This window comes from Cetorhinus maximus, chromosome 14 (assembly GCF_964194155.1).
Source record: "Cetorhinus maximus chromosome 14, sCetMax3.hap1.1, whole genome shotgun sequence".
NCBI classification, from domain to species: domain Eukaryota; kingdom Metazoa; phylum Chordata; class Chondrichthyes; order Lamniformes; family Cetorhinidae; genus Cetorhinus; species Cetorhinus maximus.
Genome location: NC_135892.1, coordinates 527,640 through 542,277, shown reverse-complemented (window position 1 = coordinate 542,277; position 14,638 = coordinate 527,640). Strand labels below are relative to the sequence as shown.

At 40.2% G+C, this 14,638-nt stretch overlaps 1 protein-coding gene across 4 annotated transcripts in view; it reads left to right on the top strand.

The window, feature by feature from the left end:
* ralgapa2 (Ral GTPase activating protein catalytic subunit alpha 2) overlaps window positions 1–14,638 on the top strand; it is a 515,740-nt gene that overhangs the window by 287,523 nt on the left and 213,579 nt on the right. For all 4 annotated transcript variants that reach the window (XM_078556382.1, XM_078556383.1, XM_078556384.1 and 1 more), the window contains exons 34-36: window positions 2,202–2,273; window positions 9,441–9,564; window positions 12,873–13,028. In XM_078556382.1, coding sequence (XP_078412508.1) covers window positions 2,202–2,273; window positions 9,441–9,564; window positions 12,873–13,028 — 352 coding nt within the window. The remainder of the gene's footprint in view (window positions 1–2,201; window positions 2,274–9,440; window positions 9,565–12,872; window positions 13,029–14,638) is intronic.

The window sequence follows — 14,638 nt, the reverse complement described above, 5'->3', positions numbered from 1 at the left end:
ACCTCTCACGATCTTATGTTTCAATCAAGTCGCCTCTTACTCTTCTAAACTCCAGCAGATACAAGCCTAACCTATACAACCTTTCCTCATAAGATAACCTGCCCATTCCAGGTATCAGTCTAGTAAGCCTTCTCTGAACTGCATTTAAGGCAGAGAGAATTTTTTTTCTGAGGGTTAAGTGTCTTTGGAACTTTCTTCCTCAAAAGGTGATGGAAGCAGAACCTTTAAATATTTTTAAGGTAGAGGTAATTAGATCCTTGATAAACAAGGGAGTGAAATGTTATCGGGGCTAGGTGGGAATGTGGAGTTGAGGTTACAATCGGATCAGCCATGATTTTATTGAATGGTGGAGCAGGTTCGAGGGGCTGAGTGGCCTACTCCTCATAGTTTATATGCCACCCAGCTCACATTCACCATCATCTCTCTGAAATATCACCCCTACCCCTCCACTGTCACTGATTTGCCACGCTGTTTGTCCAAAATTCAATCCTGGATGAGTAGATGTTTCCCCTGATTAAATATTAGGGCGATCAAAGCCATTGTCTTTGGTCCCCCTTACAAACTCCGTTCCCTGGCCACTGGCTCCATCCCTTTTCCTGGCCATTGCCTGAGTCCGAATCATGTTATTCATAACCTTGGTGTCATATGTGACCTGAGGTGTGTTTCCGACGCATTCACTCCATCACCACTTTCACCTCCATAATGTTGTTCAATTCCATTACTCTCTCAGCTCGTCTGTTGCTGAAACACTCATCTATGTCTCCATCCATTAGACTTGACTATTCCAATGCTTTCTTGGCCATCCTCCCATCTTCCACCCTACATGAACTTGAACTTATCCAAAACTCTGCTGTGCCCCAACACATTCAGCCCTGTTCACCCATCACCTTGCACTTGCTGATCTGCGTTGGCTCCACGTCCAGCAGCACCACAGTTTTTAAAATTCTCATCCTCATTTTCAAATTCTTTAGGACCTTGGTCCTCCCTCTCTCTTTAACTGCCTCCAGCCCTACAAGCCTTCAAGATCTCTGTGCTCCTTCATTCTGGCTCATGCGCATCCCTAATTTTAATCACTGTAGAATTGACAGCCATGCCTTCAGCTACCTGGGCCCTAAGCTCTGGCGTTCTGTCTCAAAATGTTGGTAGGCATTCTTGGTGTCGTATTCAACCTGGAGCAGAAGTTCTGATCCCATATCTTCGTCGTCATTAAGAGTATTTATTTCCAACTCCATAACATCAACCACCACACCCTCCCCCACACCTCCTCAATTTCAGCCCATTTTCTGCTGGAGCTCAAATTTTCATTCATGTCTATGTCACCTCCAGACTTAGTCATTCCAGGAGAGCTTCAAATCCTCAGAAGTTCAGGTGCAAAACTGTGCTAAAGGTGCTGCATGATTACAAGTTCTTGATGTTGTCACCCATATCCTATTCTGCGCCCAAGTCCCGCTTAACAATTAGTCCTCGCTGTGCCTTTAATTCAAAATCTTCATCTTTCTTTTCAAATTTCTCCATGGCCTTGCCCCTCCCTTTCTCTCCAGCCTCCTACAGCCCTACAAGTCTTCAAATTCTCTGTGCCCCTCCAATTCTAGCCTTCTGTGCATCCCTGCTTTTAATCACTCCCGCATTGGCAGCCTTCACTGGCCTGGGCTCTAAGCTCTGAAATCCTGTCACAAACATCTCCTCCTTCCCACCTATCTCTTCTTGAAGATGCACCTTAAAACCTACTGCTTTGACCAAGCTTTTGGCCAGCTGTCCTAATACTGTTTTACATGGCTTGTGTCAAATGTTCTTTGATAAAGTGCCTTGAGGCATTTCACTGCAAATTATTATTGGGTTGTTGATGTTGTTTTCCCAAGCTTCACCATCCTGGAAAACTTCTGTTAAAACAGCATTTCCCTATTTGTGTTAAGTTTGTCTGTTGTGTATTTATGATAAAGCTTAGTTAAATGCCATGAACATTAGCTTTTACCTAAAGTTTAAGGACAGGTTTTGTTGCCCAGCTCTTCTGAACTGTTGGAATGTTACATAGGTTTCAAATCCAACCAAACGTTTTACTTATGCTGAAGCATTCTTTTAAAAATGTATAAGTTACTTTTGAATGTAAATTCCTAAATGATGTATTAGTGCTTGTTAGGAAAAAGCTGGTACTTATTACATTTTTCTCTTGGTTCTAAGATATTTCTACCTTTTGTCTTAAGGAATAGTTTCCATCTTCTGAAGAAAAACTCGAAGCTGTTAAGGGAGCTAAAAAATTTGGATTCAAGACAGTGGTGAGTACTTTGTATAACATATGCATATGAAGCGGTAAATAGTAACAGGCAGCTTTCAGTGGGTTGTGATATTAAACCACATTGATCAACAGTTGTTTGTATAATAAATGGATAATGCTGCCTACTAATTTGGAAACCTTGGAACTTTCTGTAGTTTAGTTAGCTACTCATGCCGCCATTAATATCCATTCAGTAAGTAGACCCCTGAAGGAATTGGTTGTCAAATAGAACACTTTCATTAGTTCTTTAAAGTTATTTGTACACAACATAAATTAATCTTCTGCAATCCTGTGCAAACTCTGATTATAAAACAGACAGGTTGTTTCAACTTGGGTTTAAACTGAATTTGCTCTTTATATATTGCTAGCAACTTTCCTATCATAATTATGTTCAATCAGTGACATATTTCAAAATTATTATTTGGCCCTCTTTTATGCTGAATGTTATACAGCTAAGTTTATTGAATCTTGGAATGTTTGATTTGAAGTATTCTGAAGTATTGTAACGTTTTTGTTAGTGTAGATGTGTCGCGAGAGGTCTTCATGCTCTTGATTGAATCCTATTCGTATAACTGTCACACAATTCTGCAAATAACAATTGATTGCTTCCAGTAATAATCCTGCGCCATTATATGTTATCGCCCTCTTGTAGTTGGGAGCCCGTTCCCATGAGGGCATGGCCACTTTGTATTGCTTATTGTAGAGTTCGATTTTGTGGTTGCATTAAAGCTCGATGTTCCCACCTTAAACACTGTTGGTATTGTGATCCACTTTATGTGCCAACCTGAAGGTAAAACACAGCCTTCTAGTATGGTGCCAGCATCGGAATGTTTTCATGCCTGTCACCAAAGGGAATTGGTGAGTTTGTGGCACAATATATGCGTATACACAGATATTGACCTCTACTTAGTCTACAGTATTACAGTGTAGTAACAGCAGAAATTATGGCAGTCATGCATCGGGCACTGAAGCAGTGATGCTGAGGGAAGATTGAGACAATTAGTTCATTTGACCGTTGGTGTCAGAACCTAATCTACGCTTTGACACCTGACGCTAACATTGCCCCCTTCCTCGTTGACTGTTTCACCTGGGAGAAGAGAACCAGGACTAACCCTCATTGTGAATTCAGAGATACGGAAAGTGATGGAATGCTTCCTGTACCTGCTGCTCAACCAAAGATGAATTTATTGCACCTGATGCTGAGGCAGGAAGTGAATTACTGCCCAATTTTCTCTCAACTCTATACTTGAAGCATCAATGTCACTTGCTTCACACCATATGCCTGTGTTATGGTCTCCATGGGTCTCCACCTTTTTGACCTGGCTGATATCAGAATGCAATCAGATGAAAGGCATGAGCATCTGTATCAATGTTTGATGGCCTTCTTTGAGGGTAGCCTGTTGCTAAAATATGGGTTCAGTCATCATGGTCTGCCTCTCAACAAGGATGAACCAATGTCATCCTCACTGGAGAACATAGTGGTTCTACACTGGCTACAACTCATTCATCCTAGCCTACCATGTCTAGTGAAGCAGAGATACAGAACCAAGCTCCAGTCACATGCCCTGGCATCAGTCAAGCCAGAAATTTCCCAAGCCTTGGTTTTGCTGTTGGATGAGATTCGTGCATCTGCTGAAGTCGAGGCTCTCTGTGCTGCTGCTTCCTCCTTCCAGAAAGGCCAGATGTTTTGGCCCTCGCCTAACAAGACCAGACCCCGTAACTCTCTTCACACATATGACAGGTGTCATGCCCATTATGTGAGCAATTAGGTTGACCGGATAAACATTTTGTCAATGAATGTAATTTTCTGCCTGATCAAGACAGCCAGTATTTGGCTAAAACTTATAAGATAGCTGCTATGCTGGGTGATGATGCCATTGCAGCTGCTTGTTTAGACAAAGGGGATGAGGAACCTGTTGATGTTTTGTTGGGATCAATTGCACTCTATGTACAGATTCATCAGTCACCCTGCTTAAACACATTCTCCAAGCACTATGCTATTCGTGTGACCATTGATAGTGGAGCCACTGGCAACATGATCCATGCTTGCATAGCTTTGAGACTTGGTGTCCCAATCAAGAGTTCATCCCAATCTGCTCAACAGGCTGATGGTTCATCACCCTTACATGTCGTTGGTGAAGGACACTTCTCTCTGCTCAAAGACCAACGCAACATTACCTTCAAAGGCCTGGCCGAGGAAAAACTTTGATGTTGAGGTGCTTGCAGGCACTCCGTTCATGGAAATCAATGATGTGGTCAATTTGACCAGCCAGACACCCCATGCTAGTTTGTGACTCACCAAATATGTTTAAGGATCTCAACCCCATGCAGCTTCCAGCCCATGCACTGTGAGACCAGAGAGGAATCCCTCAAGGTCAGTGACAATCTGGCCAGGGGATTTCATCAAGATGACCTTCCCGGATGATGTTGCAGACCTCATGACTTTTGCAGTTGAATCAATCTCTCTGCCTTCTGGACCAAAGTGTACCAAGCCACCCAACACATGGCCTTCATCATATATTTTGACTAGAGCTGCTGACCAGATTCGCATTGCTAATCTCTCCTTTGAATCACAAGACCTGTCTTGCAATAAGCATTTTGTTTAGATACAACCTATCTTCATTTCACCCCCAGCAACCAAGATTCTGAGCCTTCTAAGGATGACATGACACAGCTGCTTACCAAGTAATGCAAACGTTTATCATATTTGTTCTGTGAGCTCTAGCCCATTAAGAAAGGACTGATATTCCCTGAACTCCTCATGTAGAATCTTTACAGTGTACAGAGAATGAGATATTCAATTTATCCGTCTATGTTGAATTTAGATAATGAATAGAAATCAGAATACTATAGTACAGCAGTGGTCATTTAGCTGATCAAGCCTTTGCAACTAAAATAAAAATAGTTGGAAAAACTCAGCATTCTGACATCAGAAGAGTCATATGGACGCGAAACGTTAACTGTATTCCTCTCCGCAGATGCTGTCAGACCTGCTGAGGTTTTCCAGCTATTTTTATTTTTGTTTCAGATTTCCAGCATCCGCAGTATTTTGCTTTTATCTAAGCCTTTGCAACTGTCGTTTTCCAGATAAGATGCATAGTCTGGCTCTACTCTTCTGCTTGTTTCTTGTGTCCATTAATATTTTTAAAGCTGAGATGTAACTCGTCTTTAAAAGAATATATGTGAACAATGATAGACAGGCAACAACTCTGGTTCATCTAGTTTGTCCCAAATATATACTCCACCCCACCCAAAACCATGTGGTCTCCTGAGAGAAACACAAAACCAGATTGAAAACCTAGGCCATTTGGCAGGGGAATGTTCCTCTCAGACCCACCTGGGCAATCAAAATTACTCCAGGAGATTAGCCTGTCCCTGAACTCCCTGAAGTATCTACCTTGCGAAAGGTATGCTATCTGCCCCAACCAGAAACAAGTCCAGCTCTTGCTTGAAGAAATTCAGTGAATCAGTGTCCACTGCGCAAGGTGGCAGCCTGTTCCAGAGGTCCACTGTTCTCTGGGGGAAAAATCCACCTTCTGGCATCTAACCTAGATCTGACCATCCACTGTTTAAAATTGAGACTCCAGTCCTCCCTAACCTATTTCATTGAAATAACCGTCAACCCAAACACGACCCATTCCCTTCATCACCTTAAAACGTCAATCAGGTAACTTCTATGTCTATGCTTCTCTGAAGTGTGGAGGCCTAACTCTTTTAGCCTAACTTGATAACTAAGTTGCTTTAGACTGGGAATTAGTAGCCCTCTTGTGCATTCTGTCCAAAGTCTCAGTATCACCTTCTCAGTGAGAAGAGCAAAACTGGGCACAGTATTCCAAGTGAGACCTGACCAAGGACAAAATGGTATGTTTTTTCTTATAATCAAATGTCTTATGAATGCACCCCAACATCCTCTTTGCTCCAGCTATTACTTCACAACATTTTTCATAAACCTTTAGAGATCGGTGGCCTGGAATGCCCAGACCTTGCACTTTCTCAACTTTCTTTAATGCTTTTCCCTGAAAGGTGCAAGAATGTTGGGCATTCACCCTGCCCACATGTATGACAGTGCACATATCCAAATTCAGCACCATTTGTTAGTCCTGAGCCCAATCTTGCAACATAGTAAGATCCACTTGCACAAGATCTTTGTATCGTTTGGAAATTTGCAGATTCTGCCTCCATCATCCACAATCAGATCATTAATCTAAAATAGTAAAGAACAGTCCCAATACTGATCACTGCTGGTGACGAGTCTCCAAACAAGACCAAATCCATCTCACTTTTTCCCACATCTTGCAAGCCATTTCTCAATCCACCTCAATACAGTATCACTATTACCCAGAGGCTTTGGTCTTGCAGAACAATCCCTTGTGTGATACCTTATCAAAGATATTTGGAAGGCTAAGTAGAAAGCAGTATTCCCCATTGATGTTCTACAACTCTTTTTGCCAACTTTTCCTTCCATTCAATTTGGGAAAGATTCCCCCTTAGCTTGTTTTTATGTGCTTTTTTCCAGTTTCACATCCTTGTGCTCAACTCTTGTTCTATTCTTAACACTTGATCTAACCACATTATGGCTACAATTTGTGCAGAACCAGGTCAAGCAATGCTTCATTCCTTACTGGAGAAGCAACATGTTAACTATGCAAATACACTTGAATCCACTTCAAGAAAAGCATGCTTTTCTCACCACACATTTTCTCTACCCCTGTCTGCATTTAGATTATTAAAATTGCTTGCAATTATACCTTTATTGTTAAAACCTTAATCTGTAATTGCCTACAAATTTCATCCTGCGTTCAGACTTCAGGGGTGAAAAAGAAACATTATAACCCAGTACATCAAATGTACAAGATATAATACATTTCCTGTTCTCTTGTTTGTCTCGTGTTAAACAAACAATGGCATCTGCCGTAAACTTGACTCTTTCAGGCTACTGTTCACGTTGATATGGTAGTTGCATAGCAAGTGCAATATGGCAGCAGTTGGCTGATAGTAGAACTACAACATCTCAGAAAACCGTGCATGCTGCGATGTTCATGTATACAGTTTATGGTCGTGATCTTTTTGGAAAATACTATATGATAAAATTAAAACATTTTAAAGCAATGAAACAAAAAACTCTTAGCCTAACAAGTTGCTTATTTGACAAAGCATTAACAATCTATAAGTTTATGTTCAACAAATTGCCATTGTTGCATTTTAGACATTAACAGACTATTCAAATATGTAAGTATTTATTACTGATGACATTTGGAAGATTATGACACTGCTTCTTCCACTCCAGCAGGTTTTAATCATTATAATCAGCCGCAACATTCTTGCTCTGAAGAAGAGTCATATGAACTCAGAATGTTAATTGTTTCCCTCCCCACAGATGCTGCCAGACCTGCTGAGTTTTTCCAGTATTTTATGTTTTTATTTCAACGCTCCTGCATTGGGGAGAGGGGAATAGATTGAACGTGCTTCTTGCTCCTGATCATTATCCAGCAACTACTGCTATAAGAATCTTGATTAGAAATCAGTGGAGGTTAGGATTGGGCTTCATTGTAATGATCCCTTTGTCTTTGAAAGACTTGCTGCCGTTCAGTGGAGTCTCCTAAGAAAAATAAAAGCCACTTTAGTGAGGGGCAAAGGTGACTAGCACCCATACTCAGGAGGGAGGAGAAACTGGAGAAGAGAACAAATAAAATGCACTATTTTGAAATTGGAGGCATGAAGGCCCCAAGCACTGAAATGTATCCATTATTTGGAACTTGGAAGCTCCAAGGAGGCCTAGTTTTGTTTAATGGATTTTGTAGGGGTAGTGGACGGTGAGTTGTGGGGGAGTTGACAATGAACTGTAGGTGTTTACCATCATTTTACCCCTGAGAAATTGAGCGCAATTTCAACATGTCAGGCACGTGCAGATTATTGCGAAGTCCTGAAGTTGTGGTCTGTCACTCAGTGCTCAGACATGGGCTCCACTTATGTGGCCCGCATAGAGCCAGCAACCATTGAAATCAACGAGAATGTCAACTTTCCCACCCCACATTGCCATTTGAAATCCCTTAAAAAGTTACACCTTGTTCAATTGGATAACTTTGTAATTGTGGAGTGCTGCTGATAAATTAGTTTCCTGTAGGTAAATTTTTTTCTAATTTTTCCAGAATATTTTACCTTCTATCTTCACCCCACTTGTATGTTCCAATCTTCGATTTTCTCTGTTTAAAAAAAAAAGTGATTTATTTAGATGCTTTTCATTTGCTGTTTGGCGATCTGTGATTGGTGCTTGGTGTCAGTCACTCCAGCTTCTCGCTGTGCCCAGTGAAGAAAGCTGCAATCAGCTGCAGTACCACTGCATGGCACTAAGCGGTGAAGTTCTCTCAGCTAGATTTGCTCAGTGGTGAGCAGCAAGCACTCTCTTGCGTCACCACTGACCGTAAAATCCAGCCTATGATTGATTTTATTTTATCATTTTGACTTTTTCAATTGGGTTGCCTTTGGCCAATGAAATATTTCAACAAGTCAAATACCAGTTCAATTCACTAAACAGGTAGGCTACCAATTAATCAAAAGTAGCCACCAGAAACTCAGCAATCAAATCATGAATATTTTTCAAAGAAATATTCATGAATTTGTACCTACCACAAAGCCAGTAATTTTCAAATTATCTCATCAGTTACTAAGTTATTAATGTGTTTGGATTAAAGTACAGTTTTTCTGGATCATATGTAAAGAGAGCATTTTAGTTAAATGTGCAAATACTAAAAATTATTCTAACTACTCTGGGACAGTAGAAAAACTCTAAATAGTACCAATAAACTTAGAAAGCTGCTATAAACATCTTTCATTTTCAGTTCAATGATTGTTTTGCTATCCAATTTAGAAAATATAACAAACTCATCAAACCTCCCTCTCTGCTCTTAGCTTCAATATCCATTCTATTACAGTTATGCAGAAATTTTGTGGAATGATATAGTCAATTAAGTCAGCTGAATGCTATGCAGAGCTGTCAGATTTATGCTGTACAAACATAATATTTGACCATCAACTGTAATTTAATGTTTTGTTTCCAATCAGATGCAAAAATTATAACAATGTGTTGTCAATGATTTTTTGTTTCCTCGCTTCTGTAATATTTAGAACCATAATACTGATATATGAATTTATGTTTCTTATTTTCAAGTCGGGAAGCTCATAAGATTGCAGTGTTTTATATTATGGAAGGACAGGAAGACAAATATTCAATTCTCTCAAACACTGGAGGAAGCCAAGCATATGAAAACTTTGTCTCTGGACTTGGCTGGGAGGTATAGAATGTTTCTTCCCTCTACATACATTTTCTGAAGATTATTTAAGAAATTCTATTATTTTATATCAGCTCCTCTTACTTTAAAAATAATTTGAAACATCTGAATTTTGTGAAGAAACTACATTGGTAATGCAATAGTTTTGGCTTATGAAGTAGGTTCATACTCAAAATGACTTTAACAATATGTTTTCAGCAATTTTTTTGTTTGATTCATTGAAGTCTATTAAAATAGATGGTTTAGATTGTATAGTAATTACTTCATTTTCCTAAAACGTGTTTCATAGTTACATCAGAATAGTTTTAACACTGAAAAGAAGTTGTAGCTGACTCATAATAATCCTAAATGTTGTAAAAATGATACATGTCCACTGTGTTTCAATCCTCTCTTGTACTTTAGAAGTGCAGGCTAAATGCTGCCTGAATGCATGCAGAGGTTGTGATGAACATGTATAATTGTCCTGATTGTGAAATGGAAATTTAGCACCAGGGTCAACCTACTCAAAATCCAAATGGAAGGGGCGGTGACAGCGCTATCAAATGGCATTTACTCACCATAAACTTGTACACCAATGCTCATTTTGGATTCTGCCAGGATCACTTAATGTCCAGGCCTCATTACAATCCTTTTCTAAGCATGAACCAAAGAGCTGAATTCCAGAGGTGGGGTGAGAGTGACTGCCCATGACATCAAGGCAAAGATTAACTGGGTGTGACACCAAGGAGCCCTAGTAAAATTGAAGTCAATGGGAAATGGGGAGAAAGCTCTCCACTTATTTTAATTTTGCCTAGCACAAAGGAAGATGGTTGTGGTTATTGGAGGCCTGCTTTGACTCTTCTAGAAAGTCTGCTGCATCTTGTGCCAATCAGGCACCTGACGGGCCAGAGGTGGGCCTCCCCCAGGACCAAGGACCCTGGAGGAGGAAGTCCCACCTGCTGAGAGCTGCCTGCTGATCAGAAGTCGACAGCTCTTCTATACTCAGAGCCACCGGGAGGTGGTGGCTGCTGCTAGGGTGACAGCCACCTGAAACCTCTGATTGAGAAGGGAGCCAGGCATAGGTGAATGATGCAGGACAGGGGTGGCAGTGGCGAGGTGGGGGTGGGGGGGTGCGGGTTCGGCAGCAAGGCAGGATTGTGGTTCTCAGTAGGCCCCCCCCTTCACGAGGCCAGGTCCCTTGATCATGTACAGATAATTGAGCAGTGTTGAGTATCATTCACAATTCCACAATAATGAAACATGCAACAAGACCTGGACAACATGCAAGTTTGATTTGATAAGTGGCAAGGAACGTTTTCCCCACATAAGTGCTAGGCAAAGGCCATTTCCAACAAGACAGAACCTAACCACTTTCCCTTGAAATTCCCCCAATCATGTTAACGTCGTCGAATCTCTCACCACCCTGGGCACATAAATACTGTGACTACCAGAACAGGTCAGAGACTGGGTATTCTGAGACTCATGTCTCGCCTTTTGAATTTCCAAAGCCTTTCCCATTCTACAAGGCATAAGTCAGGATTGTGATGTAATACTCTCCACTTGCCTGATTAGTGCAGCTCCAACAACACTCAAGAAGATTGACACTATCCAGGGTAAAGCAGTCCATTTATTGTAATCCATCCACCAGCTTAAACATTCACTCCTTCCACCACCTGCACATGGTGTCTGCATTGCTGCAACTTGCCAAGGCTTCTTTGCCAGCCCCTTTCAAACCTACACCCTCTACCATCTAGAAGATCAAGGATAGCAGGTGCATGGGAATACCACCACCTCCAAATTCCCTTCCAAGTCAAATACCATCTTAACTTTGGAAATATATCACTATTCCTTCATTATCGCTGGGTCAAACTCCTGGCACTCACTCCCTAACAGTACAGTGGGAGTATCTTCAACACGTGGTGAAAGAAGGCAGCTCATGTGGTCTTCTCAAGGACAATTAGAGGCGGACAATAAATGCTGACAACATCATGTCCTGTGAATGAGTGTCATATTTTGCACTAATTGGGCTTTGAACTGGTTACTTGGGTAGCAAGAAGTGACTGAGACACCCTTGTATAGATATCTGTCTTCATAGCATTTGGCATTACAGTGCAATTCATTAGCATTACTTTCATTAAGGTCTTTTGGAACTGAAGGACTTTCACTGAAAAAATCTGTTAGACTGTTTGAAAAATGGCAATATAGACACAATGAAGTTGAAATTGGAGCTTAAAATAGCAAAACGATAACCAATTTAGCAGTGCAGTAGTTCGTGACCAATTTTTACAAGCATTCGGCCAACTGCCAATTGCGTCAGGTCTTTTTTTTCAGATGGCTCCCAAGTACTGAAACGAGACTCCTGCCTCCAAATCAGACCAGACTCATAAATTAGTTAAGACTAGTCTGATTTTATTTTCAAGTTTTTATCTGCCTAACCAGGAGTCCTTGACGAAACCCCTGTAGGCCAGCTCAAAAAAAAGGTCCCAAACTGAAATTTTGTGTTTGTTCCTCGTGCCACCACAAAGCCAGTGCAGGCTACTGCCAGAGCGTTCATGACCCTCTGTTTGCCTTCAAACCCCTCCCAGTCTCCAGATGAAATTAGATAGGTCCAGACAGTTCTGCTACATCAGAGTGCCTGATCAGTGCCCAAGGGTCACCTAAATTATGCTGATGAGACGCAAGCAAGAGTTTAGCTCAGCCCTGAGATCTATTTTCTCTGGCGTGCTTTTGCTACATGCTGCTGGAATCTCATCTAACAAATTTAGGACCCAATGTGTGGTTACCTGTTTTGGAAAATTGAAAAACAGACATCCTGTTTTTTTTTTAAATTAAGGAATGGTCTAAAAGTTTACCATGTTCTGGAATTTTTATGGATCTTCTGCAACAGCCTGGGCATCTATAATAATTGCATATAGTATATTTGTTATATTCACATACTTAGGTGGAGGCCTCTGCTAATTTAGTTTTCTCAAAGCTCTTTGTGAGTTAGTTGGCTGCACAAATCGAAACTAAAAAAATAACAGTCAAATTGGAAATAGAATTATAGTTGAACACATTAGTTTCACTTCTATAAAACGAAAATGTAGTTTTCTCATTTATGTGGTGGGAAATCTCTTAAAGGCTGAATATAATGCCTTTCCTTTGGTATTTAGAAAGGAAACCTCCCTTGAAACTGTTAAACACACTGAATAGGAACGCTGTCAGGAAACATCTGGAATGAAAATAGTGCGAAATCAAGGAAATATTTTTTGAAATCTTCTCCATTTTATTAATAAAATGTGAAAGAAAATTTTGTTTTTATTTCTGAAATTGTTTTATTCATCATTCTCCAGATTGGCCTGTCTACACATTGTGGTTTTATGGGTGGCCTGCAACGTAATGGCAGTACAGGACAAACTGCACCTTACTATGCTACCTCTACTGTGGAAGTCATTTTCCATGTTTCCTCAAGAATGCCATCGGACTCTGATGATTCATTAACTAAAAAGGTAAATAGCTGAAACCAGATTAAGCTGTTCTTCACTGCTACGATTTTTCTTCCTAAGAAAGAGGAGCTCTTAATACTCTTGATATTTGAACGTGTTTATTTTTGAATGAATTATTGTGAATGTATAGAGATTCAAAAGTAAGAGAAGGGGTTCTAGAGAATGTCAGTTTTGTTCTACTTCTTTCTGAAAGTATTGAATCTCTACAGTTCAGACAAGCCACAGATGTCAGCTGGTCAGATTCCACTGTATAGTTCTGACAACATTCCTCCTTTAGCTACTAACATGATGTGATTCAGGAGAATCTAGAAAATGACTTTCAATGTGTCATCAAAAAGGATAGCAACAAACTGGATCTTTAGCTTTTCTCTCAAGTAATTCTGGATATCTTCTCAATATCAGTATTTATATCAACTATCCCATCCTTTGAGCTGCACATCATGAAACCTTGCGGGCCTCAGCTCATAATGGATGTCTTATTAAATGTTTCATAATGAAAGAAATTGTAACCATTCTTTTAATGTGCTGCCAGCCAGGCTAAGCATAAATGGTAGCGTGGAATGTTATTCTGTCGTCAACTTTGATGCAAGAGGAATGCCTCCTCCCATAGAAGTTTAGAGAAGTTTTTTAAATTGTGCTTCCATTTACTTTCACAAACTTTTGCCATTCATTAACTATTTTTCCACCTGGCTGAGTGACTCACTAAGTGATTAAGTGACATATGCTCTTTCTACTTCTACCTGTCCAACCCTAGTATGCGGGAAACTTGGTTTCTGATTATTGCAGCACTACATCAACTAAAAATGCTTCACTGAATTTTCATAAAACCCTTTGTTAAACCATTGATTTCTTTGGAATATAAATACCATAATCTATTGCACAAATCAATATATTCAAAAGAACATTATTTTCAGAAAATGAAAAACTTGACAAAAGACTTGATTTTCAGATATTTTCAAAAATTAGCTTGCTATGATCAAACTAGTATTTTATTGATTCTTGAAGAAATAGGCATCACCGGCAAGGCCAATATTATTGTTTGTCTATGTTGTCCTTGAGAAAGTAGTGGTGCGCTACCTTCTTGAGCTGCTGCAGTCCATGTGATGACGTTACCCTCACAATGCTGTTAGTTGGGGCATTCCAAGATTTTGATCCAGTGATTCATGTCTAAGTTCAGGTGGTGGCTTGGAGGGAAACTTGATGATAGTGCATCTTGTGATTCTTGCCCTTATTACCCTAGGTGGTAGAGGCCACTAGTTTCAGTGTTTCAAACTTGTATCAGTGAGCATACTGTACAGTGCTTCATTTGCATTAAACTTGCTCATTTGTAATGGGAATTGATTTTTTTAAACAGCAAAGAATGAGTCAGCCATTTTATTCTATGATTTTTTAAAAATGTATTTGTTCATGGGATTTGGGTGTTGCTGGCTAGGCTAGGCTAGCATTTACTGCTCATCCCTGATTACCCTGGAGGAAGTGATGGTGAGCTCCTTCTTGAACTACTGTCCATGAATGTAAATGTGCGTGAATGGAAGCAAGCCTTTCAAGCATTTAAGAAGGCAAATGATATGTTGGCCTTCATTACAAGAGGATTTGAGCATAGGAGTAAAGAT